This window comes from Hyaena hyaena, unplaced genomic scaffold, assembly GCF_003009895.1.
Source record: "Hyaena hyaena isolate Hyena2069 unplaced genomic scaffold, ASM300989v1 scaffold_771, whole genome shotgun sequence".
Classification (NCBI taxonomy): Eukaryota; Metazoa; Chordata; class Mammalia; order Carnivora; family Hyaenidae; genus Hyaena; species Hyaena hyaena.
Window position 1 is genome coordinate 810,877 of NW_024081402.1, and position 27,997 is coordinate 838,873.

A 27,997-nucleotide genomic window follows, 5' to 3' on the forward strand; every position below is an offset into this window, starting at 1 on the left:
GAAGTTTTTTTTTTTTTTTTTTCTTTCTAGGAGTGAGAGAGAGAGACAGCGTGAGCAGGGGAGGGTCAGAGAGAGAGGGAGTCACAGACTGAAACAGGCTCCAGGCTCAGAGCTGGCAGTCAGCACAGAGCCCGACGCGGGGCTAAAACCCACAAACCGAGAGATCATGACCAAAGCGAAAGTAGGACGCTTAACCGACTAAGCCACCCAGGCGCCCCCCCCTTGGAAGTTTTTAACTATTAGTTCTTTCTATGGTGAGCCTCCAGGAGTTTGTCAATTGCAGTTTAGGATTTCCTCTCACATCACAGGTTCTCTGATGGTTTCCTGTTCTCTGCTTCAGTAAGCCATGGCTGCGTGTATTTGCTTCTGTCTCCAGTCTTTGGGGCTGCAGTTTGTCCTGTATTCCTCTCCCAGTAATCCAAGAAGAGATGTTAAATTTTTAGTGTGTTCAGATTTTTACTTGTTGTTTGATTGGTGTAGCAGCTTTCTAGCTCTTTATATGTGGAACCAGAAGTCAGAAATTGATATCTAGATTGGATGCCTTTTTTTTCTATATGGAATGGGAGACAAGAATTCTGTGTGACTTCCAATTAAAATATACTTAATGTGTATAACAGCATTTATGGATTAAATAACATCTGGAGGTACATTCTAAAGTAAATAAATATACAAATCTTTTTCATCAACAAATACTATATGATTTTGCTTGTGTGGAATTTAAGAAACAAAACAGGTGAACATATGGGAGGGAGGAAAAGAGAGAGGGAAACAAACCATAAGAGAATCTTAAAAATAGAAAACAAACCTAGGGTTGATGGAGGGAGGTGGGTGGGGGATGGGCTAGATGGGTGATAAGGAGGGCACCTGTGATGAGACTGGGTATGTAAGCGATAAATCACTGAATTCTGCTCTAGAAACTAGTATTGTGCTGCATGTTAACTAACTAGAATTTAAATAAATATTTGAAAAAAAAATCTCTTTAATCAGAGATTTTCTTTTTTCAGTATCCTCTCCAATAGCTTCTGATACCATGTTCTTCTCCACTTTGAGCCTTTACATATTCCTTTTATGCTTCTGATATAACCTATGAAACTGTTATGTATAATAACATATAGTGTTATATTAGTTTCAAGTGTGCATTATAGTAATGAGCAGTTCTGTGCATTACTTATTGCTCATCTTGATAAGTATACTCTTAATCCTCGTATTTCATGTAACCCTGATCCATATCCATTAATTTGTTCTCTGTAGTTAAGAGTCCGGGTTTTTTGTTGTTGTCTCCTTTTTCTTTGTTTCGGTTCTTAAATTCTGTATATGAGTGAATTTATATTGTATTTTTTTTTCTCTGACCAATTTATTTCACTTAGCATTATGCTCTGTAGATCCATCCATGTTGCTGCGAGTGGCAAGATTTCATTTTTTATGGCTGAATAATATTCCATTTTACACATATATGTATATATATACATATATATGCATATATATATATACGCACACCATATCTTTATCCTTTGATCTGTCGATGGACACCTGGATTTCTTCCATATCTTTGCTACTGTAAGTAATACTGCAGTAACCATAGAGTGCATTTATCTTTTTGAATTACTGTGCTCATCTTCTTTGGGTAAGTACTCAGTAGTGGAATTCCTGGATCATATGGTAATTCTATATTAAATTTTTTGAGGAACATCCATACTATAGTCCATAGTGACTACATAGTTTGCATTTCTACCAACAATGCACAACCATTCCTTTTTCTGAAACTGGGAAGTATTCTGACAGATTATTTCCCTTTATGGTTAAATATTAGAAAAACGTAGGGTTAATTGACTGATATTTAGATAATATCAGAAGAGAAATTGAAGGATCTTTATTAAAGTTTCATAATTTACTAGGTTCTTAGGATATAACTGTCAAGAAATTATTTGGTCATGTGTCTCAGAGAGCCTACCATCTGTATAATAGGCAGTTATAATAAGGTGTATTTAGAGTACGTACAGGTTGCTGTGTACGTACAGAGAAGTGATATATAATAATGTTGGAAGTGATATCTAAGCTGAGTCTTTGAGAATTACTTGGTATAAGTAGGGATCATAGTATTCTGGGCAGGAAGAAAACCTTTCTAACACCTGGATCCAAGGAAGGCAGCAGAACAAATCCTTTGAACTGTAGGAAGTTTAGTATTGCTGTAATGTAGATTTAGGAGATGGGAGGAGATGTGCTAAAAATAAAAAATGTAGTTGGAAGCAGAAAGACATGACAAGTGAAGTAATCAAGTGAAAGGCTTCGACAGTACTGAAAAGTTCTGGGTTTTCTCCTGGTAGACATAGGAGCTAATGAAAAGTGTTAGGCATTGAAGTGGCCTGAATCGTAGCTGGTCTACTTTTCTACCAAAAGAAGCATCATATAGGGGCGCCTGGGTGGCTCAGTTGATTGGGTGTCCAACTTCAGCTCAGTCATGATCTCACAGTTTGTGGGTTCAAGCCCCACATTGAGCTCTGTGCTGACAGCTCGGAACCTGGAGCCTGCTTTGGATTTTTTGTCTCCTCTCTCTGCCCCTCCCCCACTTGTAATCTGTCTCTCTCTGTCTCTCAAAAATAAATAATTGTAAAACAAATTTAAAAAGAAGCATCATGTAAACTTCTACATTCTATTTTAAATAGAAGGTATTGTGCTTCTGGTTAACAGTAAGAATGTATGATGAGCTTCCTCTGGCCTAATCTTCTCAGGAAGCAGAATGAGCAAAACCTGGCTGGTTTTATTCAGGTACTCTAATAAAATGGTTTTTAGAATCAGTGTGAATTTTGCATTTTATTCATTATATCTTATGTGTCCCTAAAAAGATTTTAAGAAACATTAATGGGGATGGTGTACTTTGTTACATAGAACTTGCTAGCTATCAATGGGATTCAAAGTTAAAAGATGTAGTTATAATAAAAAGGATGTGTATCATCCTAAATTACTTAAAAGCAGGACTTTCTGATTTCCTAGGTGCTTTATTACCTTCTGCAATTTCCTCACTAGGATAATTGTAAGAATTAAAGGCCACAACATACAAAGACCATTCACTGTAGGATAATGTAGGTTAATGAAGATTGTTGTTTTTGTTATCATTTCAGCTTACAGCATTCACTACCTTCTGCCCAGTTGCGCATAACAGAAACCTAGGCATTCAGCTCTTCCCCTCATTTACCTGCTATATGCTACATTTTTTAAGTATCTCTTGCATTAGTTTTCTTTTCATTCCTGTTACTACTGCTTTCTTTCCCTGGTGTAGAGTAGCATCATCTAACTGGATTGCCTGCCTCCACTCTGGCCAGCTTTGATCCCAGTTTACAAAATGGAATTATCATAAAGGCAGATATGGCTTAATCACTGACCTGCTTAAACCTGTTAGTGATTTATACTGCATTTATTCTTATCTAGTGGTTTATAAATAGTATGTGCATCTTATGAAATTTTTTGCAAGATGGAGTATATGTGCATTTTTATGAGGAGAAAGTCATTCACCTTTATTAGATTACTTCTTTTCCAAATAAAATGAGAATTCTTTATTTCTTGTAAAGTCTGTCATAATCTAGCTTCTCCCTGCTGCTTCATATTTTTGAGTCCTGTTTTGAACTTTATCTGTTGAATTTGAAATTGTCATAAGATGCTCTCAGGCCCTTGTGCCTTTACTCATTCCCTTCTTACCTGAAACATTCCTTGTATTTTTTTGTGTCATTTCCTAGTCATCCTTTGTGACTTATCTTGGCTAAGTTGTGTTTCTTTATATTATCATACCTCTGTATTTCCTATGATATTTAAGTCATCTGGCTTTCATCTCTTTTAAGCAGTAAATTTCTTGAACAAAGAGCCAATATGAAAATAGCTGGAGAACTTGAGTAGTACTAGATTCTCAAGCAGAGTTTAAAATGTGCTGAAGGAGACATTTGGAAATTATCAGCTTTGCCTTGAAGAAGATGAAACTGTCCAAAGTGAAATATAAAAGAGAAAGTGTCTAATGGCTGGTTCCTGGGGAGTATAAACATTTACAGATATGGAAGGGATATCTCTGAAGAACAGCCAGAGAGAAAGGAGGAAATCAGGAAGTGTGTCCTGGAAGCCCACAATAAATTTCCAGGTTCTGCATTTCTCAGCAAGTTAAGACAAAATAAGGAGTGAAAAGTGATGACTATCAAGAATAGTTTCTATATCATCACTAGATACAGAAGCTAGGTTATAGGTGCAGTAAGCCTTGACCTGTTCCTTTCCCACACACTGTTATTCTTCTCTACTGATGTTTCTGAACTGTTATTATTCTCTCAGCATAAAAATTCTTGCTCCTTTGAGGCTGTGCATTCTGGCTATGTCATCTTTATGGCTATGTCTGTCTTCATTGTTAGTCACTTCTCAGTCTTTGAAGAACTCATACTCTTGCACTCTAACCCAGATCCCTGGACATCTTTGTGTAGCTTAGCTTGTAACTCCCTAGCATCTCAGTTCCGCAACCATTTTATCTTAAATAATCTTCACATCTGTTTTGATGCTCCTTTCCATTCTCTTGGGTGTGCTAATGTTTATCATTTAATGTTAATTAAAACACCCACCTCAGGTTGTAGTCTTTGTATGCTTTCTTACTTGCTTTCTCTGTTTTTCCTGTCTTTGAGAGGTATCCTGTGGCCCCTCTACTGTCTTCTAGTCTCAACATTCTGGTTCTTCTACTTCCTGATATGGAGTGTTCAGTCAGACCCAAGAGACTGAATAATCATATATGTTGTCTTTTCACTCTGTTGTTTGTTTCCTTTGCTTGCAAAAGTTCACTATAGTCTCATTTGTCTATTTTTGCTTGTTTTATATAGTTTTTGGTATTGCCCAATCCAGTGTCCTGAAGCTATGTTTATTTTGGTAGTTTTACAATGTCAGGTTTTATATTTAGGTCTTTATTTCTTAAATTTTTTTAATGTTTATTTTTGAGAGAGACAGAGAGAGACAGAGAGAGCACATGAGCAGGGGAGGGTCAGAGAGAGAGGAGGACGGAAGATCTGAAGTGGGCTCTAAGGTGACAGCAGAGAGCTTGATGAGGGGCTCAAACTCAAACTCTGAGATCATGACCTGACCCTGAGTCAGATGCTCAAATGACTGAGCCATCCAGGTGCCCCTACTTGTTTTAATGTTTATTTTTTTATTTATTTTGAGAGAGAGAGAATATGAATGAATGAATGAGAGCAGGAGAGGGTCTGAAAGAAAGGGGGAGAGAGAATCCCAAGCAGGTTCTGCCTTGTAAGCACAGAGGCCTACATGGAGCTTGATCACATGAACTGTGGGATCACAGTCCAAGCCAAAATGAAGAGTCAGACACTCAACCACCCAGACCCTGTATATTTAGTTCTTTAGTCTATTTTGGTTAACATTTTTTTTTTTTTTTTTTAACGTAGTATAAGATGTAAGGGTCCAACTTCATTCTTTGGCCTTTGGATATCCAGTTTTCCCAGAACCATTTGTGGAAGAGGCTCTTGATCACCCATTGGGTAACATTGGCACCTATGCCAAAGTTTTATTTGACCATATATATGAGTTTATTTTTGGGTTCTCTGATGTGTTTCATTGGTCCATGTCTTTATGCAGTACCATGCTCTTTTGGCTTCTGTAGGTTTGTAAGATGTTTAAAGTCAGGAAGTATGAGACTGGCTTTGTTTTTCTTTCTCAAGATTGTTTTTGTTGTTTGGATTTTATCGAGATTCCATAAGAATTTTAGTTTTTTGTTTTTTAATTAAGACATGCCATTGGGATTTCAGTAGGGATTGAACTGAATATGTAGATTGTTTTGGGTAGAATGGGCATTTAACAATATTAAGTCTTCCCATGAATGCAACTTCTTTACATTTGTTTCTTTCAGCAATATTTCATAGGTTTCATTGTACAATAGTCTCTCTTTATCCATGGTTTCCCTTTCGGTGTTTTCAGTTACCCACGGTCAGTTGCAGTTTGGGAGCGGATGATTTTTCTTAGGTATTGTTAGAATTTGGTCAATAGTAGCCTAACCCTGCATTACAATGCCTCTGTGTTTCACCTTATTTCATATCATAACATAGGCATTTTATCATCTCACCTTGTAAGAAGGTTGAGTACGTTACAATAAGATATTTTGAAAGAGAGAGACCACATTCATATAACTGTAATATATTGTAATTGTTTTATTTCATTATTAGTTATTGTTACTCTCTTAACTTGGCTTAGTTTAGAAATTAAACTTTATCAAAAGTATCAGTAGGAAAAAGTATCATTTATAGGTTTGGTACTATTGTGGTTTCAGACATCCATTGGGGTCCTTAGAATGTATCCCCATGAATAAGGGGAGACTGTTATATAAATCTTCTATCTCCTTGGTTAAGTTTCTTAGTAAAATATTTTGTTCTCTTTGATGCTCTTATAAATGGAAATATTTAATTTCCTTTTGTTCACTGTTTATAGAAATATGACAGGATTTTGCATTGGTTGACTTTTGTATCCTGCAATTTTATTAAGTTTATTAGTTCTACTAGTTTTTTTTTTACAGGGTCTAAATTTAGGGTTTCTACACATAAGATCATGTCATCTGCAAACAAAGAGAGATAATTTTGTTTTTTCCTTCCAATTTGGTTGCCTGATCTGGCTGGGATTTCTAGTGCGGTTTTGAAAAGAAATGGTAAGAGTGGGCATCCTTGCCTTGTTACTTACTTTATAAGGAAAGCGTTCAGTTTTATACCATTAGGTATAATAATCTTAGCTCTGGGCTTTTCATATATGTCTTTTTTTTATGTTGAAGTAATTTCCTTCTTTGTCTAGTTTGTTGAATGTTTTTATTATGAAAAGATCTTGATTTTTGTCAAATGCCTTTTCTGTGTCAGTTGAAGTGATCATGTTATTTTTGGATTTTGGTAATTCATTGGATTGGATTGATTGATTTTCGTATGGTGAAGCATCCTTACATTCTAGGAATAAATTTGACTTGGTGATGATAGAACTCTTTTAATGTATTGTTGAATTCTACTTGCCTAGTAGCTTATTGAGGACTTTTGCATTCATAATCATCAGGGATATTTGTCTATATTTTTCTTTTCTTCTTTGTCTTATTTTGGTATCAAGGTAATGGGCTCAGGGGATGAGTTTGAAAGTGTTCACTTCAGGTTTTTGGAGGAGTTAGAGAAGGATTCTTGTTAATTTTTTCTTTTCTTTTAATCATTGGTAGAATTCTCCATTGAAACTATCTGGTGCTGGGTTTTTCTTTGTTGGGGGTTTTTGTATTACTGATTCAAGTTATAAGTTGCTTCAGATTTTTTATTTCCTTATGATTCTGTTCTGTTAGATTATGTTTCTAGAAATATATTCATTTCTTCTAGGTTACCCAGTTTTTTGGCATATTTTGTTGACAGCAGTCTCTTATGATCCTTTTTATTCTTATGGCATCCATTATAATGTGTCTTTTTTAATTTTTAATTTTTGTTTTTTGAGAATTTTTTCTTGGTCTAATTAATGATTTGTTGATATTTTTAATAGTGTCCGAAAACCAACACTAAGTTGTTGAATTTTTATTTTTCTGTTTCATTTAATTTTGCTGTAATCTTTATTATTCCTTCCTTTGATGAACTTTGAGTTAGTTTTTCTAATTTCTTGAAGTCTAAGGTTGTTGATTTGCAGTCTTTGATTTTTAATATAGGCATTTACTACTGTGAACTTCTCTTTTCATACTGCTTTTGTGGCATTCCATACATTTTGTATGTTGTGTTTTATTGTCATTTGTCTCCAGATATTTTCTACCTTCCCTTCTGATTTCTTTTGACATATTTGTTATTCAGGACTGTATGGTTTGATTTTCACATATTTTGTAGATATTCAGGATTTTCTTTTGCTTTTGATATCTAGCTTAACTCCATTGTAGTCAGAAAAGATATTTGGTATGATTTCAGTCTTCTTAAATCTGTTAAAACTTATTTTATGGTATATGGGGCGCCTGGGTGGCTCAGTCGGTTAAGCGTCCAACTTCAGCTCAGGTCATGATCTCACGGTTCGTGGGTTCGAGCTCCACATTGGGTTCTGTGCTGATAGCTTGCTCAGAGCCTGGAGCCTGCTTCAGATTCTGTGTCTCCCTCTCTCTCTCTGACCCTCCCCTGCTCATGCTGTCTCTGTCTCTCTCAGAAATAAAAGAAAAAATATTTTTTTAAAAAAAGCTTACTTTATGGTACATAGCATGTGATCTCCTGTGGAAAATGTCCCATATACAACTGAGAAAATGTGTATTCTGTTGTTGGGTATAAATTCATGTGTGTGTCTTTAGTCCATTTGGTCTAATGTTGTTCAGGTTCTCTGTTTCCTAATCATTTTCTTCCCCATTATTGAAAGTGGGATATGGAAATGTCCTATTATTACTGTGTTACCATCTCTTTTTCTCTTTTAGTTGTAGTCATTGTTTGCTTAATATATCTGGGTGCTCTTCTGTTAGGTACATACATATTTATAATATATATTTTATTACATAATGTGTCATTTGTTTCTTTTCTTTGTGTGTGTGCGCGCGCGCGCGTGTGTGTGTGTGTGCTCATTCATATGACCATTTCTTCTCTTTGGTTATTATTCACATAGGATGTCTCTTTCCATCCTTTCGCTTCCAGTCTGTGTGCTCACATAGATCCTTCTATCTAATGTGAGTCTCTTGTAAGTAACATATAGCTGTGTCTTTTTTTTTTTTTTAATCCATTCAGCCACTCTGTCTTTTGATTGGGGAGGTTAATCCACATACCTTTAAGGTAATTACTGATAGAGAAGACTTACTATTGCCATTTTTGTTTTTTGTATGTCTTGTAGTTATTTTTTTCCTTTTTCTCTGTGAGGTCTTCCTTTGTGTTTCAATGATATGTTTTGTAGTAACATGCTTTGATTCCTGTCTCATTTTCTTTTGTGTATCTTCTCTAGGTATTTTCTTTCTAGTTACCATGGAAATTACATAAGACATCTTATAGTTGTAATCTATTTAAAACTGATAGCAATTTCAATTGCATACAACAACTCTACTCCTTTCTGTCTTTACCCCCCTTTTTTCCCTGAAGATACAAATTACATCTTTTTATGTTTTGTATCAATGTATACTTACAGTTTTAAAAAATGTTTTCATCTTTCACTTCTACCTGATTGATTTACTTACTACCATTACAGTATTACAGGATTCTGTATTTGTTTATATATTTACCTTTACCAAACAGTTTTACGTTTTTACATGATTTTGTATTTACAAAGTCAGTTTTGCCAGATACAGTATTTTGGTTGGCACTTATTTTTTTTCAGCACTTTGAATATATTATCCCACTTCTTTCTGGTATTTCTGCAAGGTTTCTGCTGAGAAACCTTATAGTCTTATGATAGCTGCTTTTGTACATGAGTAGTCATTTTTCTTTTGCTGCTTTCCAGATTTTCTCTGACTTCTGACAGTGATTATAGTATGTTTTAGTATCAACCTCTTTGAGTTCACTGTAGTTGGAGTCCTTCAGAAATCTCTTAAAGTTAGATATCAATTTCCTTCCTTACATTTGGGAAGTGTTTTGCCATTACTTTTTCAAATAAGCTGTCTGCCACATTCTTTGTTCTCATGGGATTCCCTAATTGCGTGTATTAGTAGGGTTGGTGGTGTCCTATAAGTGTCTTGAGCTTTCTTCACTTTTCGTCATTTAAAAAAATTTTTCTCTGACTTAGGAATTTCAAATGGCCTGACTTTGAGTTTATTTTCTTTCTTTTGCTTAAGTCTGCTGTTGATCGCCTCTTGTGAATTTTCAATTTAGTTTTTGTATTTTTCTGTTTCTAGAATTTTTGATTGGTTCCTTTTTATATTTTTTGTTGATGAGTTCTTTTTTTGTTAATGCATGGGAGTTTCATCTAATTGTCTCCTTGTGTTCTCTTGTAGCAAATTGAGTTTCCTTAAGACAGTTATGTTGCATTTTTGTCAGGTAATTCATAGATCTCTGCTTCTTTAAGGTTATTTCTAGAACTTGATTTTATTCCTTTGATTGGAATTGAACTGTAATTTCCTGGTTTGGGTGGGGTGGTATTTTGTAGTTTTTAATAATGCTTTTTAATTTTTTTGTTTAGATTTTGCCTCATAAAAAGAACCACCTCTTCTAGTCTGTATGAATTGGCTTCATTGAGGGGAAGATATTCATTAGAGATTCTTGGTACCTTTAATACCTTTTATTGGAGTATATCATTTTTGGACTTAAACTTGTAATTTCCCAATTAAAGACTTTGTTGGTTTCTTTTTCAAGAGCTTCAGGTACTCTAGTCCTGCAATAAGCTAGTGCTTTCTGTAGCTTCTAGGCATCCAGTATGTGCTGGTTCCATCAGTTCTCCAAGTCTGGCCAGACAAAAACTAGTCCCTTCAGTAGCTCCTTTCACCCCCAAAAAACAGGAATGTTGCTGTAGGTTGAGGTTGTCATCATGAGTGTGAACTGTACCAGCTTGAGGAGGCACAGTTGAAATGAAATAGCTTTTCTTACACATTTCTGGCACTATTTTGGCTTTGAGATTGCTTGGGGTACTGCAGCTTTCTAACTGGTTTCTAGAGGTCTCATAAGGGGTTTTTGGACCATGTATGTACATGTTAATATTTCTGTGAGGGAATTAACTTCTAGAGCTTCTTTTTCCTCCATCTTGCTGACACATCTCCTGGTTGGCTCTTTATCTCTGTTCAGATAAATTTAGTATTTCTCTAATTCAATTGGTCGAAGGAAAATGCCAGAAGATTCATTTATCACCTATATAAAGCAAACTTTGACATGCAGTAAATAATCTTGGTTTAAGTTCAAAGATCCATGTAAGAATTTTCTTATTAAAACACTGAAAGAATTCTACTTGTTTCTCAACAGTATCTATAAAAGTTTTTATTTCTGATAACTGCAAGGTTTAGTCCACTCCTTAAATCCCTAAAAAAGATGATTTTGTAAGAGTGATCCAAATATTTATCATTATTATTATAGCGATTTTTGTTTTGTTAAGTACTAGATTGATTCAAAAGTAGCTTTAAGATCAGAAAACATGATATTAGTGCCACTGATGGCATGTTGGTTTCCTATTTTGGCCACCGATGGCTGAAATCATTTCCTCTGCCAATTGACCTCTCAGAAGTTATAGTATTTATGGTAATAGTATTTTCCCCCAGTGTTTTATTTTGGAAACTTACAAACATGCAGCAAAGTTGAAAGTGCTTTGCAGGTGACACAATATGCTACCATCTATAATTTACTATTAATACTTACATTGTATTATCACATATCCATCCTTTTGTCCATCATTTCATCTTTATTTTTTCATTTCAAAGTTAATTGGTGACCTCAGTGCTCTTTCCCCTGAGGGTGAAACTAAATTTTAAAAGGTTTCTGTCAAGTTTTCTAGAGTAGCTCTGGCCCTGTACATGTAGTTTACTCCATAGGACATTTATTTGTAGAACTGTCTTACCGAGCCATGGAACTAAAATAAGTAAATAGAAAGTGTTGTCTGTTTCATTTATTTGTTTTTATTTACTTACTTTATTTATTTATTTATTATTTTTGAAGGAGAGAGAGACAGAGTGCAAGCACAGGAGGGGAAGGAGGGGAGGGGCCAGAATCTGAAATAGGCTTCAGGCTCTGAGCTGTCAGCACAGAGCTGGGTGCAGGGCTCAAATCCACAATCCATGAGATCATGACCTGAGCCAGAGTTGGACTCTTAACCGACTGAGTCACCTAGGTGCCCCACTGTTGTCTGTTTTAAATGGATATTTTCAGTTGTCTGCTTTGAGAGTTTGCTCATCACATCTCGCTTGGCCCTCTTCCATTATTGACTCAATAAGAAAAGTCCATGAGATGTGAAGAAAACATAAACTATAGAAAGTGAGCCAAATTTTTAACTTTTTGAGAAACCCCCATACTGTTTTTCAGAGTGGCTATACAAGTTTGCATTCCCACCAGTAGTGCAAGAGGATTCCCCTTTCTCCACATCCTCAACAACACCTGTTATTTCTTGTGTTGATTTTAGCCATTCTGACACATGTGAGGCAGTGCCACATTGGAGTTTTGATTTATATTTCCCTGTTGATGAATTATGTTGAGCATTTTTTCCTGTGTCTGTGGGGCACCTGGGTATCTTCCTTGGGAAAATATTCATGTCTTCTGTCCATTTTTAAATTGGAGTATTGGGTTTTTGAGTGTTTTATAAGTTCTTTATATACTTTGGATACTAACTCTTTATCAGATATGCCATTTGGAAACACCTTCTCCCATTCATTCCATAGGTTGCCTTTTAGTTTTGTTGATTGCTTCCTTCACCATGCAGAAGCTGTTATTCTGATGAAGTCCAAATAGCTTATTTTTGCTTTAGTTTCCCTTACCTCAGGAAGTAGATCTAAAAAGAAGTTGGTATAGCCAATGTCAAAGAGGTTACTCTGTGTTCTCCTATAGGAATTTTATAGTTTCAATTGCACTACTAGGTATTTAACCAGAGAATGCAAAAACACAAATTCAAAGGGATCCATGGTACCCTGGTGTTTAGCAGCATTATCTACAAAAGCAAAATTGTGGAAACAGCCCAGGTATCCAACAGCTGATGAATGGATAAGGAAGATATGGTATATATACACAATGGAATATTACTCAGCCATAAAAAAGAATGAACTCTTACCATTTGCAGTGACATTGATGGAGCTAGAGAGTATTATGCTAAGTGAAATAAGTCAGCCAGAGAAAGACAAAATACCATATAATTTCACTCCTATAGAATTTAAGAAACAAAACAAACAAACATGGCTGGGGAGCGGGGTTCATTGGAAGAGAGGAAAACCAAGAAACAGACTCTTAATTATAGAGAACAAACTGATGGTTACCCGAGGGGAGGTAAGTGGAGGGATAGGTGGTAGGGTTTACAAGTGCACTTGTGATAGGTACTAGGTGTTGTATAGAAGTGTTGAATCCTGGGGCGCCTGGGTGGCTCAGTTAGTTAAGTGTCTGACTTCAGCTCAGGTCACGATCTCACAGTTCATGGGTTCGAGCCCCACGTCGGGCTCTGTGCTGACAGCTAGCTCAGAGCCTGGAACCTGTGTTTGGATTCTGTGTCTCCCCCTCTCTCTGACCCTCACCTGTTCACGCTGTCTCTCTCTCTCTCTCTCAGAAATAAATAAAAAGCATTTTTTAAAAATTAAAAAAAAGTTGAATCCTTATATTGTACCCTTGAAACTAATACTACACTGTATGTTAACTAATGAATTTAAGTAAAAACTTTAAAAAAATAAGCCATAGCCCCTTTTCTTGTAGTTTTGATTATGAGTGGCAGATATGGTGTCACTAAAGCAGTCTGGTTAGGGAAGGGTCTTTTCATTTCCTTCCTTTTTGCTATCTACTTTTCTTCCCCCCCTTCTCCTCCTTCCTTTTTCTTTCTTTCTCTCTCTTTTCTTTAATCATAGTTGGGGAAAAGTACACATTTTGCTGCATTGATTTGTTGAGGGGAAAGAGTGAGCCGACCATGTGATTAGATGGAAATGTCACTGGAGAGCAAGGAATGCAGACTCTAAATTAAGAGTTGGGAAATATTTTTCTGTAAAGGGCCAGGTGGTATTTATTTTAGGATTTAACAAGCCATACACTCTCTTTTAAAATTACTCAACTCTGCTGTTGTAATGCAAAAACGGCTATAGACAGTATATAAATTATTGAGCTTGGGTATGTTTTAATAAGACTTTTTTTTTTTTTTTCATTTGTTTTGTTTTGTTTTTGCAGCAGGCTAGTTTTGGCCCACAGCTATGATTTGATGATTCCTACTATATAGGGATTAACCTTGTACAAGTTATTTATAAAAGTGACATTATTAATGTATACATTACCAACATAGAAACCTTTTTTAATGCTCTAGATTATATGGGGATACAGAATTAGACAGAGATAATTCAGGGTGTCATTGGTGTGAGGAAAGAAGAAAAATGCTTAATATGGTTGATTACACTGATAACATGGAGGTTCTGGGATGGCCTTTCTTCAATCCTGTTTCAGCTGTGTAGCTGCTATTTCTGTGTCTTGGGCAGAGAAGCAGACTTAATACCTCCCTGGTATTAAATATCCCCTTAGTGATATTAAAAACTCAAGGTTTTTGAGTCAAGCCTGGGTTCAAATCTCTTATCAGATGTGTGATTTGTGATGTAACTGCTCTGAGCATCAGCAGAAGGATGGTTTATCTAGCCAGTTCAGAGGCTTATGAGGATCTTAGTAACAGTCATAACAATAATAGCAGCTAACACATGGTGCTTCCTATATCCCAGGCAGTGTTCTAACTATATATATTAACTCATTTAATTCTCTCACAGTCATGGTAATTGTGTACCATCATTTTAATGATGAGGAATCTGAGACGCAGAAATGTTAAGTAACTCATTCAAGGCCACATAGTTAATAAGTAGCAGAGCCAACATGTGAACTTGGGCAGTCTGGCTTTGTAGTGCAAGCTTTTAACTGCTAGGGTTTACTGCCTTCTAAAGTGAGAACATCTGTAGCACATAGGTTCTCAAGAAATTATAGATGTATTAACTTCTTACAGAATGTTTTGGAATCTCTTCAGAAAGCTTGGTGTACTTGTGAGACAGCAGATATGCATAAATATGAGATTCAAATTTTGATTTTTCAAGTTTTTTGCTTTTTTCAGTTACATACTATTTCTGGGATTTTTTTTTCCTGTAAGAGTCATTAGTGTTAGTATAGTTAAGAATTGTTTTGAAATGAATCACTTTCTTGAAGCAGTATAGTGGAAATGAGCCAGAAGACCCCTGACTCCTGTTTTTGTCCTGATTTCTGCATTTTCTTTTGTGTGATCTTGGGTACATGATTTTACTCTGTCAGTTCTGCTCCTTCTGGCTGTCGACTGAAGATAATCCTCAAAGTAATGGGATTCAAAGAGATAACCTATCCCAAAGTGCCTAGCAGTATATCTAGTGTGTTATATCAGACATTCATCAAATACTAGCACTTTGCACCTACCTATTACATAGAATAACCTAAATCTTAGAACTGAAAGGAATCTTAAGATGGGAGAACTGAGGCTCAGAGAACTACTCATTCAGGACTGTATAGGTAATTAGAGACAGAAAGAGCTGTAACTTAATGTACATTTTCTAATTTCTCAGTCTTGTCCTAATTTTACTGTTCATACTCCTTTATGCATTACATACAGAAGCATTATGTAATATTGTTGGGTTTTGGGGGGATTTTTCTTAGGACAAAACCTGACATTAAGAAAAGTAACTAGATTGGTATTTTGAATTTTTACAATTAATCATTAAAAAATCATAGGGACAGTTTAGTAAATCTTGAGGCCCTTTAAATCATGTATATGAAGTTATAAGGCTATTAACATTTCCTCATTTGTATTTATTTTTAATATACAAGTAGCATGGTTTTTATAGAAAAATTAGAAGCAAAATATGGAAGAATTAAAAAAACGCATTTAGTCAACATCAGTTAGAGAAAATGACTATTAACACTTTAAAATAAAAGTGGCCTGATCTTAAACTTAACAACTTTGTAACTGACTTTTCTTAATTAGTGATGAATGAGAAAGACTATTCCTTGCCAAATTCAGATCTTGGTAACTTCATTTATTCCACTGTGTGAATTGTTATCAGTTCATTTAATTAATCCCATATTATATAAACAGGCATGTCATTTTTTCCAATTTCATAGAAACGGTGTATTTTTGCATAATTGGCTAATTAATTTCACAGATATCTGATTTTTGATTTTTAAGACTTTTGATAAGTGTTCATAATTTTCCTCCAGAATAGAACTACGTACTTATTTACATTTTCACTAGGGAAAGCTACAGTATTTGGGATGTGATGGCATAAATCTTCTAGAGACTGTATTTCTCTTTCGTTACATGTCACGTAAATTAATATTTTGCGTAGTGACATATCTAGAATAATCTTTAAGTTTCAAAGTTGGATTGTTTGTAGCTACATATAAAATAAGTAATGCTCATGAAATTTTTAAGTGTGTTTTTTAGGTTTTTCTTTTTTCTCTGTATGCATGAATTTGCATGGCACATTTAAAAGATAGATGCATCAGAATGAATGTTTTTGAATTATAGTTGACCCTTGAACAACATATGTTTGAATTGTATCCATTTACATGAAGTTTTTTTTTTTAATATATAAAGTTATATATTGGTAAATCCAGTACAGTACTATGAATTAGTATTTAGGATTTTCTTAATATTTTCTGTAGCTTATATTAACATAAGAATATATAATACATATAAGAAATGTGTGTTATTTGCCTCTTTATATTATTGGTAAGATTTCTGGTCCGTAGTAGGCTATTTGTAGTTAAGTTATGAGAGCATCTACAGTTATTTGCAGATTTTTAAACTGTGCCAAGTGTTTGCACCCTAATGCCAACATTGTTCAAGGGTTAATTGTGCTAGTCTTTGTCACTTAGTTTAGAAATTAGTATGTCCCTTATCTACTGCTCATATGCCTTTCTGTTCAGTTTCTCATGATTAACAAGATGTATCTCACAATTAACAAAGATGTGAACTCTACTGCCATTTGCCATTTAGTCTTACATGTTAGTAAGGTAATTTAATTGTAGGAACATCTTGAGAGTTAGGTAAATTCTTTTTTTATCGTTTTGATTACTTGTAGTTTTTATTCCCATGTAAGTGAATTTGAGACCAAAAGGAGTGGCTATGAATTGTTTCTTTGGATCTAGACCACTTTACTTAAATTACCATAACCTCACATCATCAGAGTAGAAGCAGAGATCTTAGAGTTGAATAAACCATATAGATAGATATTGTAGTCCAGCTTCTTGCTTGAGGAAATAATCTCTTCCTCAGTGTCTTTGGAAGCTCTACTGGAACAGCCAATGAAAAACATTAATCTACATACTTTAAATTCACAAGTATATGAAACATAAGATTTTGCCCCAAGGAACTTAAAATGTTCCAGGTTCCTATGACATGATATTAATGAGCAAGTTCAAAGACATGTTTTGGGTTCAAGATTGTATGCTCAGAATCATTTTCTTGCAGTATAACACAGCTTTGGATATTTCATTTATAGGTTATTTTTAAATCCCTCATATTGTAGATAATTGGGGCAGAAAACCTTTTTTGTTCCAGATAGAAGTTCTCTGTTAACTATAAATCAAGTATTTACAAACTATTAAAATAGTAATTATATAAAGGAAAGTTGGATTGATACTTTTAACTAGACTTTTTTTAAAATTTTTTTTTAATGTCTTTATTTTGAGAGAGACAGAGAGCGAGCAGGGGAGGGGCAGAGAGAGGGAGACACAGAATCTGAAACAGGCTCCAGGCTCTGAGCTGTCAGCACAGAGCCTGATGTGGGGCTCGAACCCATGGACTATGAGATCATGACCTGATCCCAAGTCGGACGCTTAACCAACTGAGCCACGCAGGTGCCCTGACTCTTATTTTCTTAATGTCAGTTTTTTAAAGTGATAAAATACTAAAACTCTTCATCATAAACCTTCTGATTTTCATCTGTTCTGCTAACTACTTTAGCACATATACCATCAAATAAACTTTCCTCCCATTTTTTTAAGCCAAAGAAAAACATATTCTATTAAAACAATGATTTTAGGGGCACCTGGGTGGCTTAGTCGGTTAAGTGTCTGACTTTCGCTTAGGTCATGATCTCACGGTTCGTGGGTTCGAGCCCCGCGTCGGGCTCTGTGCTGACTGCCAGCTCAGAGCCTGGAGCCTATTTCGGAGTCTGTATCTCCCTCTCTCTCTGACCCTCCCCTGCTCACGCTGTCTCTCTCTCTCCTAGAAATAAATAAAAATATTAAAAAAAAATGATTTTGATAAATATTTCTGTTCTTTATCTTAGTATCTTAAACAGCATTTATCTAGTTAAAAGCTTTATTTGTAAATAGTGGATCTCCATTTTCTACACCTCATCTTTGTATGCCAGTTTTTTACTTTAGTGCTTGACTAACTTGCCTCTTGCCTCGCCTTTATGATCTGTTGAGCTTTTTACATGATAGCTGTACTAATCTTAATCACTGTGCTTATTATTTGAATGTTTGCTACAGGAAGCGAGCAGCTGCAAAGCATCTAATAGAACGCTACTACCACCAGTTAACTGAGGGCTGTGGAAATGAGGCCTGCACGAATGAGTTTTGTGCTTCCTGTCCAACTTTTCTTCGTATGGATAACAATGCAGCAGCTATTAAAGCCCTCGAGCTTTATAAGATTAATGCAAAACTCTGTGATCCTCATCCCTCCAAGAAAGGAGCAAGCTCAGCTTACCTTGAAAACTCGAAAGGTGCCCCTAACAACTCCTGCTCTGACATAAAAATGAACAAGAAGGAAGGACAAGGAGCAAGAGATGATTTTAGAGGTAAGATGTTCTATTTTTAATTGACAACTTTAGACTGAAAAATCAGATTGGAGATTTAAATAATTTGTGAGATTCTTGTTTGTTTTTTTTAATTGTGTAACATTAAGATGTATTAGAATAGTGGTATTTATTTCCCACTGTTTATACTTATTTATTGTGGCAAAGGACAGCAAAGAACTAACTAATTAGGCAAAGAACTAATAATTGAACTATTTAACTACATTTTACAGTTCTAATGGTCTCTAATTATAAGCACATTAAATTCCAAAAGATCCTTTGTTTAATAGATTGATTGGAACTTTTGAACATATTTCACTAGGAAAAATGTATTAAGTGGTAATCCCCTAAACTAGGCTATAGAATCTAATGAAATTTTTAAATAGCTGGACTGAATATGTAGAATGAATTGTGGAACCTGAGCACTATGAGGTGAAAGAAGCAGAAAGAAGTGGTGACAGTCTTTTCCATTTCTGAGGGCAAAGCAAAATTTTGTAGCTCTTACTTGAGAAATAATTGAATTTTTCTTTCTAATATTCTTCCCATATCCTTCTTAGCTCCCTCCAGGCATTTGGTACACTCATCGTGCCAAGAATCATCACCTATTTATTAATGGCAGTCTTCACCCAAGCCTTTGTTTTGTAAATGGTCCTATATTCCAAAATTGTTTAAAGAAAAAAATTTTTAATCTTCCAATCCAAGCTTTTTTTTCCTCAATGAAGGTAATCAATGTTAGTAACAAAGTAGTTGAATTTCTGGATAACAGAGGGTGCATAGATACCTATCAGAGGTATATTAAAAAAGGAAGCTTTTTGTTTAAGACATGTAAGTTGGAGAACACATCGAAAGTTTTCAATAACATGATTTGAATGCAAGTTTAATTGGTGATATGGAATATATTATATATATATATCTTTTATTCTAGTTTCATAATATAGCTAACTTCATAACTTTATAGAACTTTATTGCTCCTAAATGCATGGTTCTGTTACATGAATTAGCTCACACAGAGTGAATAATTAGGTGAATGTGGTCAGTATGTACAATGTGAGAGTTGCATTGACTCTGTTATACCCATTTCCCCATTAAGTGTGCACCACGGAGTAACAGTTACTAAATGTATAATGTGCTGGTGCAGTTGAATACAGCTAGCTTTGGGGATTATATTTGAGTGCAGGGTAGATGGACACAGTTTCTTTTTGGCTATGTGTTTCATTGTAGATGCTTATTGAATGTTTATGCCCATTTTTGTTTCCCGTTTTTGCTCAAGTCTAATTTATCAATTCCTTGTACTTTCTTTCAATATGTTACTCTACTGCTCCTCCCATTTTTCTGCAACTTTCTGTATTTCCTATAATATTTTTTCTGCTAGGAATTACAAGTGCATTAACTACAGTAGCGCTTTTATTTTAATTGTTAATTATATTTGTTAGTTCTAGTTACAAAGTTCTATACATATTTAATAGTTTGCCCCAAACTGTTTTTGCATACAAATTTTCTTAAGTATAAAATTATCAGAATAAGTGTATTTTCAGGAACACACATATATTAAAAAATATACAGGTATACCCTATGTGAATGTTCCTTCATTTAACATTTTCTTAGTAGAACATCTCTTTATTGATAAACATTGTGAATGCTTATCACAAAAACACTGAATTAGTGTTTTTTTCATCTAATTTATGTCTGAAGTCTCTAATTACAGTATTTTTTAAACTAATTTATGTCTGAAAAACAGTTTATTAAAAATTTTTTTAATTTTTAATTTTTTTAATTGTTTATTTTTGAGAAAGAGGGAGTGCAAGCGGGGGAAGGTTAGAGAGAGAGGGAAATACAGAATCTGAAGCAGGTTCCAAGCTCTGATCTGTCAGCACAGAGCCTGACGAGGAGCCTGAACCCAGGGACTATGAGATCGTGACCTGAGCTGAAAAGGCAGACACTTAACTGACTGAGCCACCCAGGCACCCCCTCAGAATTCCCAAAACTCTTGGGAAAAGTGTTGATACATTTCATATACAATTAGTAGAATTTCAGAATCACTTGAGGATGTTCTGAATAGTATGTCAGCAAAAAGGTGAGTGGGTCTAGAATGTTACTGTCCATTAAGATAGATATTTCATGTTACTGCACACAAAGCAATTCTTTGTTAATAAATTTATGATTTGATGAATAGGAAGCAGAGTTTTTAGTCCTACCAAGTAGCTACTTATAATAGGTATTTATTCTGTTTTGGTTACATTTTAGGAAATTAGATAGGGGTTTCGTGTTGTCTTATAAGAAGTTGTTATAAAATTTTTTCCAATGAAAATAATGGGAAATAAGCTTCCAGTTAGCAGTTTCACACTTTTCAGGAAGAGATTACTGATGTTGAGCAGAATCCCCCATTATCTGAAAATAGAGCATTCTCATGAAATCTTTTGTGAGCCAAAATGGAATGTAATAAGTGAAGAAGTGATTATCATTAATTTCTATATAAAAAATTTTGAGGTTCTCTTACCCAAAAAATAACCTCTGAGGCTTTTCTGATACCTTAGGACACATATTGCTAACAGATGCACAAAATGAATTGAGATAAACACAGATGCTCACAGACACAATTCAAAGCTAGGACAGCTTAAGGCTGAGATGCTGAATGTAGTTCCTGGAGAAGGAGCTTGGCAGTGCCACTCTTAACTGCTCAGAATATATGCTGCCTCTATAATGGCTTGCTGTGAAACAAACACTAAACTCTTTTTGCTTTTTAATTTTCTTAGTATAAATGAAGTAGCTTAATGGAAACTTTGGAAAAGCAGTCCTGTATATCCTGGAACAAACCTGAGGATTAACTCATAAAGAGTTAAAACCCGTAAAGTAAACTATAGGTGTTTTAGTGTATCTACTAATAAAAATTAGGAGATTTTTGAACTCACAGTGTGAGTTAATCATAGCTGCCCCTATTTATCAGGAAACTCAGCCATCAGAAGTTCATCAGTGGACTTTCACTTCGGTAATTGGCAAACCTGTGTCACATGCCATTCTTTAGGTACAAATGAGGACTGGAATTTAAATGTTTAGTTTTTATAGTTTCTGTTATGACAGCATGTTAGAGAAGACCACAGTTTCAGAGGATCATCTTTTAGATACAGAATGATTAATTATTCTAATTTGGAGTTAGAAAAAAATCTCAGTAGAAAATTTAAGTTGACATATTCATGTAAACCAAACTAGTGTAGCTCAGGACACAAAACTCTCGGGGTACTGTCCAACATTGAATGACATCTTTATATCAGTTGAGAATGATACACACTAGTCGGACATTAATGGTTTCATATCCTTTTAGTAATTGGTTAGTCTTACCTGTCTACAACATTTGAATACTTTAAATAATGTGATGACATGTGATAGTCATTAGGGATCACAAAAACACGTTTAAACACACAGATAACATGAAGCTCGCAGGCTTTTGACTTGTCTTTGCCCAGAGAGTTCATTCTTCTTGTAGCTATTACAACAGGTGATATAGTTGATTTTTAAAGTGAAATTTACTTATGTAACGTTTAAAAGGATATTTCCACTTCTTTTATTAAGGAAGTTGTTTGTAGGATCAGAATATTTTTTATTTTCTTATTTTCACTTGAAATACAGTCACTTGTGTTCTTGTTTGACTTTTAAAAAACGGCCGCCTGGGTGGCTTAGTCAGTTAACCGTCCGACTTTTGCTTAGGTCATGATCTCGCGGTTCGTGGGTTCGAGCCCTGCGTTGGGCTCTGTGCTGACTGCCAGCTCGGAGCCTGGAGCCTGTTTCAGAGTCTTTGACTCCCTCTCTCTCTGACCCTCCCCTGCTCACGCTGTCTCTCTCTCCTAGAAATAAATAAAACATTAAAAAAAATTATTAAAAAAACCCAATTTATTGTCATCCCCAGTTGACCTGATATTCATGCAAGTCACAAGAGAGCAAATAGTGTTAAGGTAGATTTCTCAGCTTTGGTAAGGTGAAATTTTGTGATTATTTAGCTTATCTCAGATTATAAGTGAGAAAATGAAGGGTGGATTTTTTTTGCTTTTGTTTTTGATACTATCAAAACAAAATCATGAGTGTTGAGTACATTTATAGCTAAGCTAATTTTAATTTAAAATTTTTTTTCCTTTTTTAAATTGAAATTCATAGTAAGTACCAGGGAGTTCTATTATTTGATGTTTTGAATTTGCGAGTTGTCAATTGTATGATATTCCCAAGCATTGAGATTTACTACTCTTTGAGTTAGATGGAATGTTTTACATGGTTTTCTCTTCAACCACTGTACTCAATGCTTTCTGTGAAAAAGTCAAGCATTATAAAAGCTAAGATTAAATTACATAAAATAAATTAACATTTGAGTAGAAGATGACAACTTGGAGTTTTAGAAAACAGCATGTTAATATTCTTTTTTGTGTGTTTGAGTAAGCAAAGCCTAAGACAGGGAACACACATGGAGTTTTTCTTTGTTCTAATGTGCTTCATCCACTGGGGTTCCCTTTTAGTTAAGTTTATACATCCCATAAGCTCCAAACTTATTCTTCATTCCTCTCAAGGGGATATATGTATAGATTTAAATTTTTTTGGTGAAGAAAATGAGAGGCATATGTTTATCTGGTTTTGTCTGAAAGAAAATAATGGCAAATATAAAAACAGCAAATATAAAAATATTTGAAAAGGTGATAATGGAGCTCTAAGTTACTATATAGAGATAGATGTGAGTGGAAGTGAGATGCATGCTAGCAATCTGTTACAGACTCTCACCATTGTAGTAGTCCCTGTCTCCAGAGACTTTTATCTCCAGAATCCTTGAAATGTTCTCTTCTTTTTGCTTCTTCTGTGATTTCATTAGGAGTTCAACTTAACATTACTGTAACTCTGAAAATGTGTAATAAATTGATATTTCGTCTGGCTTTTCATTGCCTCCTGTCAGTTTTGCCTCTTATGGGGTTCTTAATGAGGGAGAATGGATATAATAGAAAAACATACTAAAACTCCTTTGGATTTAATACTATAGACAGCAAAAACAATGGTAATTAAGTGCAAAAACAGCTTATCTTTAAAATTTGTATATGGACGAGAAAAAATACCAAGAAAGATTAAGCTTAATTTAGAGGGACAGTCATTACTGGTGTCTTAAAGACTCTGAAGGCAAGATAGAAAAAGGTGAAAAGCTTCTTTCTGTACTAGTAAGGATTAACTAGACTGCAGTATTAAGTAGATACCAGAAAGAGTACTGGCTTATTAAACAAAGTAGAAATTTATTTCTAGCTCATCTGTGACAGCCATGATATTCTATTCTAGGTTGGCAAAGTTCTGCTTCACATAGCCATTCAGCAATGCAGCTGAAGTGACATTGTTACCTTTAACACATGGCTTCCAGAGCATTCTCTGAGCATCACCCCCATTAGCCAGAAGGAAAAGCTGTGGCCTGAAAGTATCACTTAATCTCAAAAACCTGGGAAAGCTAAGAGATGTTGTCCAAATCTGCCCAGAAAGAAGGAAATTGGTAGCTACAGTACTAGTCTTTTCACTTGTCTGCTCATAAATTGCCTTCTTACCACCCTATTTTTTATTACCCTGTTTCCTGTTACTCTGTAAGGTTTGTTCCAACCTGATTCTTGGCTGCAGATGGCAGTGTTTGCCAGCTTCAGGTCTTATGAGTAATGGTGTATTAATTCTTTTCAATCACCCACAGAATAACCACCCTGGAAAAAACTAAAAACGAAGACTCCAAAGGAACCATTTGATTTTGAGATGTACAAAAGTAAGACAAGGGCTGTTTATTTAAGAGGTTGCTGAAGGAACCTTTCTTGCCTTCTCAGTCTTTTGAGAACAAAGTAGTGAAATAAGGAAGAAACCTCTCAGAAGAACAATGTTTCTTCTCTAAAGTGAGGTTGTAAGAGGTGTGGATGAATCAGATTAGCACATGATAGCATGGTTCCCATATTTACAAATTAAAGCTGCAGTGTACTGTGATTATGAAATGAGTTTGAACTCATTAAATGCTGTGTATTAATGAAAATGTAAAAGAATGGGAGAGGTTGCTGTTGATTCATTGAAAGAAATAAGTAAATATATTTTGTTGAATCTAAGTATCAGATACGTTTTAAAAGAGTTGTACCTCATTAATGGCATTGAGTACAAAATGTTTGGCTGTCTTTTCACTAGAACTTATTAAGACAAAGTAAACATACTTAAAAAATAAATGTTCTCCTTTTTTCTCTAATTTTCTAGATGTGACTTACCTAACAGAAGAGACGGTATATGAAATTCTTGAATTATGTAGAGAAAGAGAGGATTATTCCCCTTTAATCCGTGTTATTGGAAGAGTTTTTTCTAGTGCTGAGGCATTGGTACAGAGCTTTCGGAAAGTCAAACAACACACCAAGGAAGAACTGAAATCTCTTCAAGGAAAGGATGAAGACAAAGATGAGGATGAAAAGGAAAAAGCTGCATGCTCTGCTGCTGCTATGGAAGAAGATTCAGAAGCATCTTCTTCAAGGATAAGTGATAGTTCACAAGGAGATAACAACTTACAAAAATTAGGCCCTGATGATGTGTCTGTGGATATTGAGGCCATTAGAAGGGTCTACACCAGATTACTCTCTAATGAAAAAATAGAAACTGCTTTTCTCAATGCACTTGTATATTTGTCACCTAATGTGGAATGTGACTTGACATATCACAATGTATACTCTCGAGATCCTAATTATCTGAATTTATTCATTATTGTAATGGAGAATAGAAATCTCCACAGTCCTGAATATCTGGAAATGGCTTTGCCATTATTTTGCAAAGCAATGAGTAAGCTACCCCTTGCAGCCCAAGGAAAATTGGTTAGACTGTGGTCTAAATACAGTGCAGACCAGATTCGCAGAATGATGGAAACATTTCAGCAACTTATTACTTACAAAGTCATAAGCAATGAATTTAATAGTCGCAATCTAGTGAATGACGATGATGCTATTGTTGCTGCTTCAAAGTGCTTGAAAATGGTTTACTATGCAAATGTAGTGGGTGGGGAAGTGGACACAAATCATAATGAAGAAGATGATGAAGAACCCATTCCTGAGTCCAGTGAATTGACACTTCAGGAGCTTTTGGGAGAGGAGAGAAGAAACAAGAAAGGTCCTCGAGTGGACCCACTGGAAACTGAACTTGGTGTTAAAACTCTGGACTGTCGAAAACCACTTATCCCTTTTGAAGAGTTTATTAATGAACCACTGAATGATGTTCTAGAAATGGATAAAGATTATACTTTTTTCAAAGTAGAAACAGAGAACAAATTCTCTTTCATGACATGTCCCTTTATATTGAATGCTGTCACAAAGAATTTGGGATTATATTATGACAATAGAATTCGCATGTACAGTGAACGAAGAATCACTGTTCTCTACAGTTTAGTTCAAGGACAGCAGTTGAATCCATATTTGAGACTCAAAGTGAGACGTGACCATATCATAGATGATGCACTTGTCCGGGTAAGTTGCGCTAATGCTTAAAAATAAGTACTAAAATACGTATGGATTGCTGGGGAGATTGTAATACACTTCAATGATTTCATTTTATAAATGACTATTTGAAAAAAATGTGTTATATGGTTTAGGAACACATGGACATTTTGTATTATAAATGTAAACCTTATACGTTTGTTCTTCCTATCCAAATTTATAAATATGTTCCACAAACTGTTGGTTGTCTTAAATAATGGTCACTCTTTCTTTGAAAAATAATAGATTTTCTAAATATTGTCACCTAATCCCAAAGGTGTTTTCTCTATTCAGAAGAAAGTGAATGTTGGGAAAAGACTAGAACACAGAAACAAGGGGAGTGTGGAGATGCTAAAACTGGGAAGAGTGGTACAATAAAGTCATACCATAGAATAATAAGTAGTATCCAAAAATTCCATGACATAAAATTTAGAGTTGGGTTATTGTGAAATTGAAGTGATCTAGATACTTTAATGTGTGTTGCTAGTAAGAGTTACTGCTGGGTCACTCATAATGCCCCTATGGCACTGCCTGATTGTGGTATTTTTTAATCACTTAAGTATCCGTATGAACTACTCTGGGTCTTGAAGTTTGTTGAAACTTCTGGGAAAACAGCAGCTATTCCAGGAATCTTGAAATTAATGGTGTCTTGTATCATCAACCCAATCCAATGAGACTGAGCTAGGATAATATTGGGAACACAGGTACACACTTTCTAACTTCCTGTATCTCCAGATTGGTTGCCTTTTGTTCATTCCTTCCCTTAGCAGAAAATAAGAATCTTAATGCCCCCATTTAAGAATGCAGGCCTGTTCAGAAGACAGAAATCAATTGCCAGTCATGTACCAAAATTTACATTTGCCATAGGGTGCTTTATCACAGGTTTTTATTATATTCAGAATATTAGATACACCCATCATTATTAGTTCTTTTTTTAACCACTTCAAGTAAAAGTTGATGTCAGCTAAAATTAAGATACAGTAAACCTTGCATACTAGCAAAAGATAAATTATGACACAGCTAGGAAATAGTGGTATTTATTTAAAGTATATTTTAGTTTTAGAATGGATTTGTCTAAATCTGAATATTCATAAAACTAAACCAGTGGAAAAAGTTGTTTGACAACTCAGAAACTTAAACGTTTCAGAGATTTTTGTGCCTCTTTTGTTTGTTTACTGGTTTTTAAAAACGTCAAATATATTTCTTTTGTTGAAGAAAGGTTCTACATTATTTAAGCAACTCAAGCAATTTTTCATCGGAAGCAGAAAAAGGCATTAATTGTTTGGAGTAATTATCATTGCTTGCTTTCTGATCCTTTTTATTTTACTCCTTTAGTTTTGAGCTACATAAATAATTAATATACTTAATAACTTAACATGCAGCCATCAACTTTACATAGTTAAGCAGGATGGTAGCATATCTCATAAGAACTTGAGTGATGTTTTCTGAAAAGCACATTGAGGTCTATCTATAAATTTCAATTTTTAGAGCAGAACTGCAAATCCTCAAACGACACATCTTATGTTTGGCTTTTTGGGTGAGGATCCTTCCATCTATTTCCAGCAAAAGCGATGCCTGGCTTTTAAAAAGCAGTAAAATGGGGTGCCGTGGTGGCTCAATCGGTTAAGCGTCCGACTTCAGCTCAGGTCACAATCTCGTAGTTCATGGGTTCGAGCCCTATGTTGGGCTGTGTGCTGACAGCTAGCTCAGAGCCTGGAGCCTGTCTTGGGATTCTGTGTGTCTCTCTCTCTAACCCTCCCCTGCTCATGCTGTCTCTGTCTCTCAAAAGTAAATAAAACATTTTAAAAAAGGCAGTAAAATCACTCTGTATAAGATTCAATCCAAAATTTTTTTTAAAAGTTGTCCACTTTCCTTATCTGCCTTCTGCTAAGAAATCTACCCAGCTTTATTTTCCTTCCCCTGCCTTGTTTCCCGCCACCACCCCCATAGTAAAGCAAGGCTAATAAGAATCAACAAAAGTTCAAGTACCTGTTGTATACTTATTTATTCTACCATCTAGAACTTTGAGGAAACGATCATTTTGGTTTTATAAGGCCTTTTTTAAAGCAAAGGTTAAGGTAAAATTAACTGAACTTTTTAATGATGCTAAGAAATTGTGTTTTTT

At 35.0% G+C, this 27,997-nt stretch overlaps 1 protein-coding gene across 4 annotated transcripts in view; it reads left to right on the forward strand.

The window, feature by feature from the left end:
* Positions 1 to 27,997, forward strand: part of UBE3A (ubiquitin protein ligase E3A) — a 100,340-nt gene that overhangs the window by 41,263 nt on the left and 31,080 nt on the right. For all 4 annotated transcript variants that reach the window (XM_039218638.1, XM_039218639.1, XM_039218640.1 and 1 more), the window contains 2 exons: positions 18,081 to 18,388; positions 24,617 to 25,863. In XM_039218638.1, the coding sequence (XP_039074569.1) occupies positions 18,081 to 18,388; positions 24,617 to 25,863 (1,555 nt within the window). The remainder of the gene's footprint in view (positions 1 to 18,080; positions 18,389 to 24,616; positions 25,864 to 27,997) is intronic.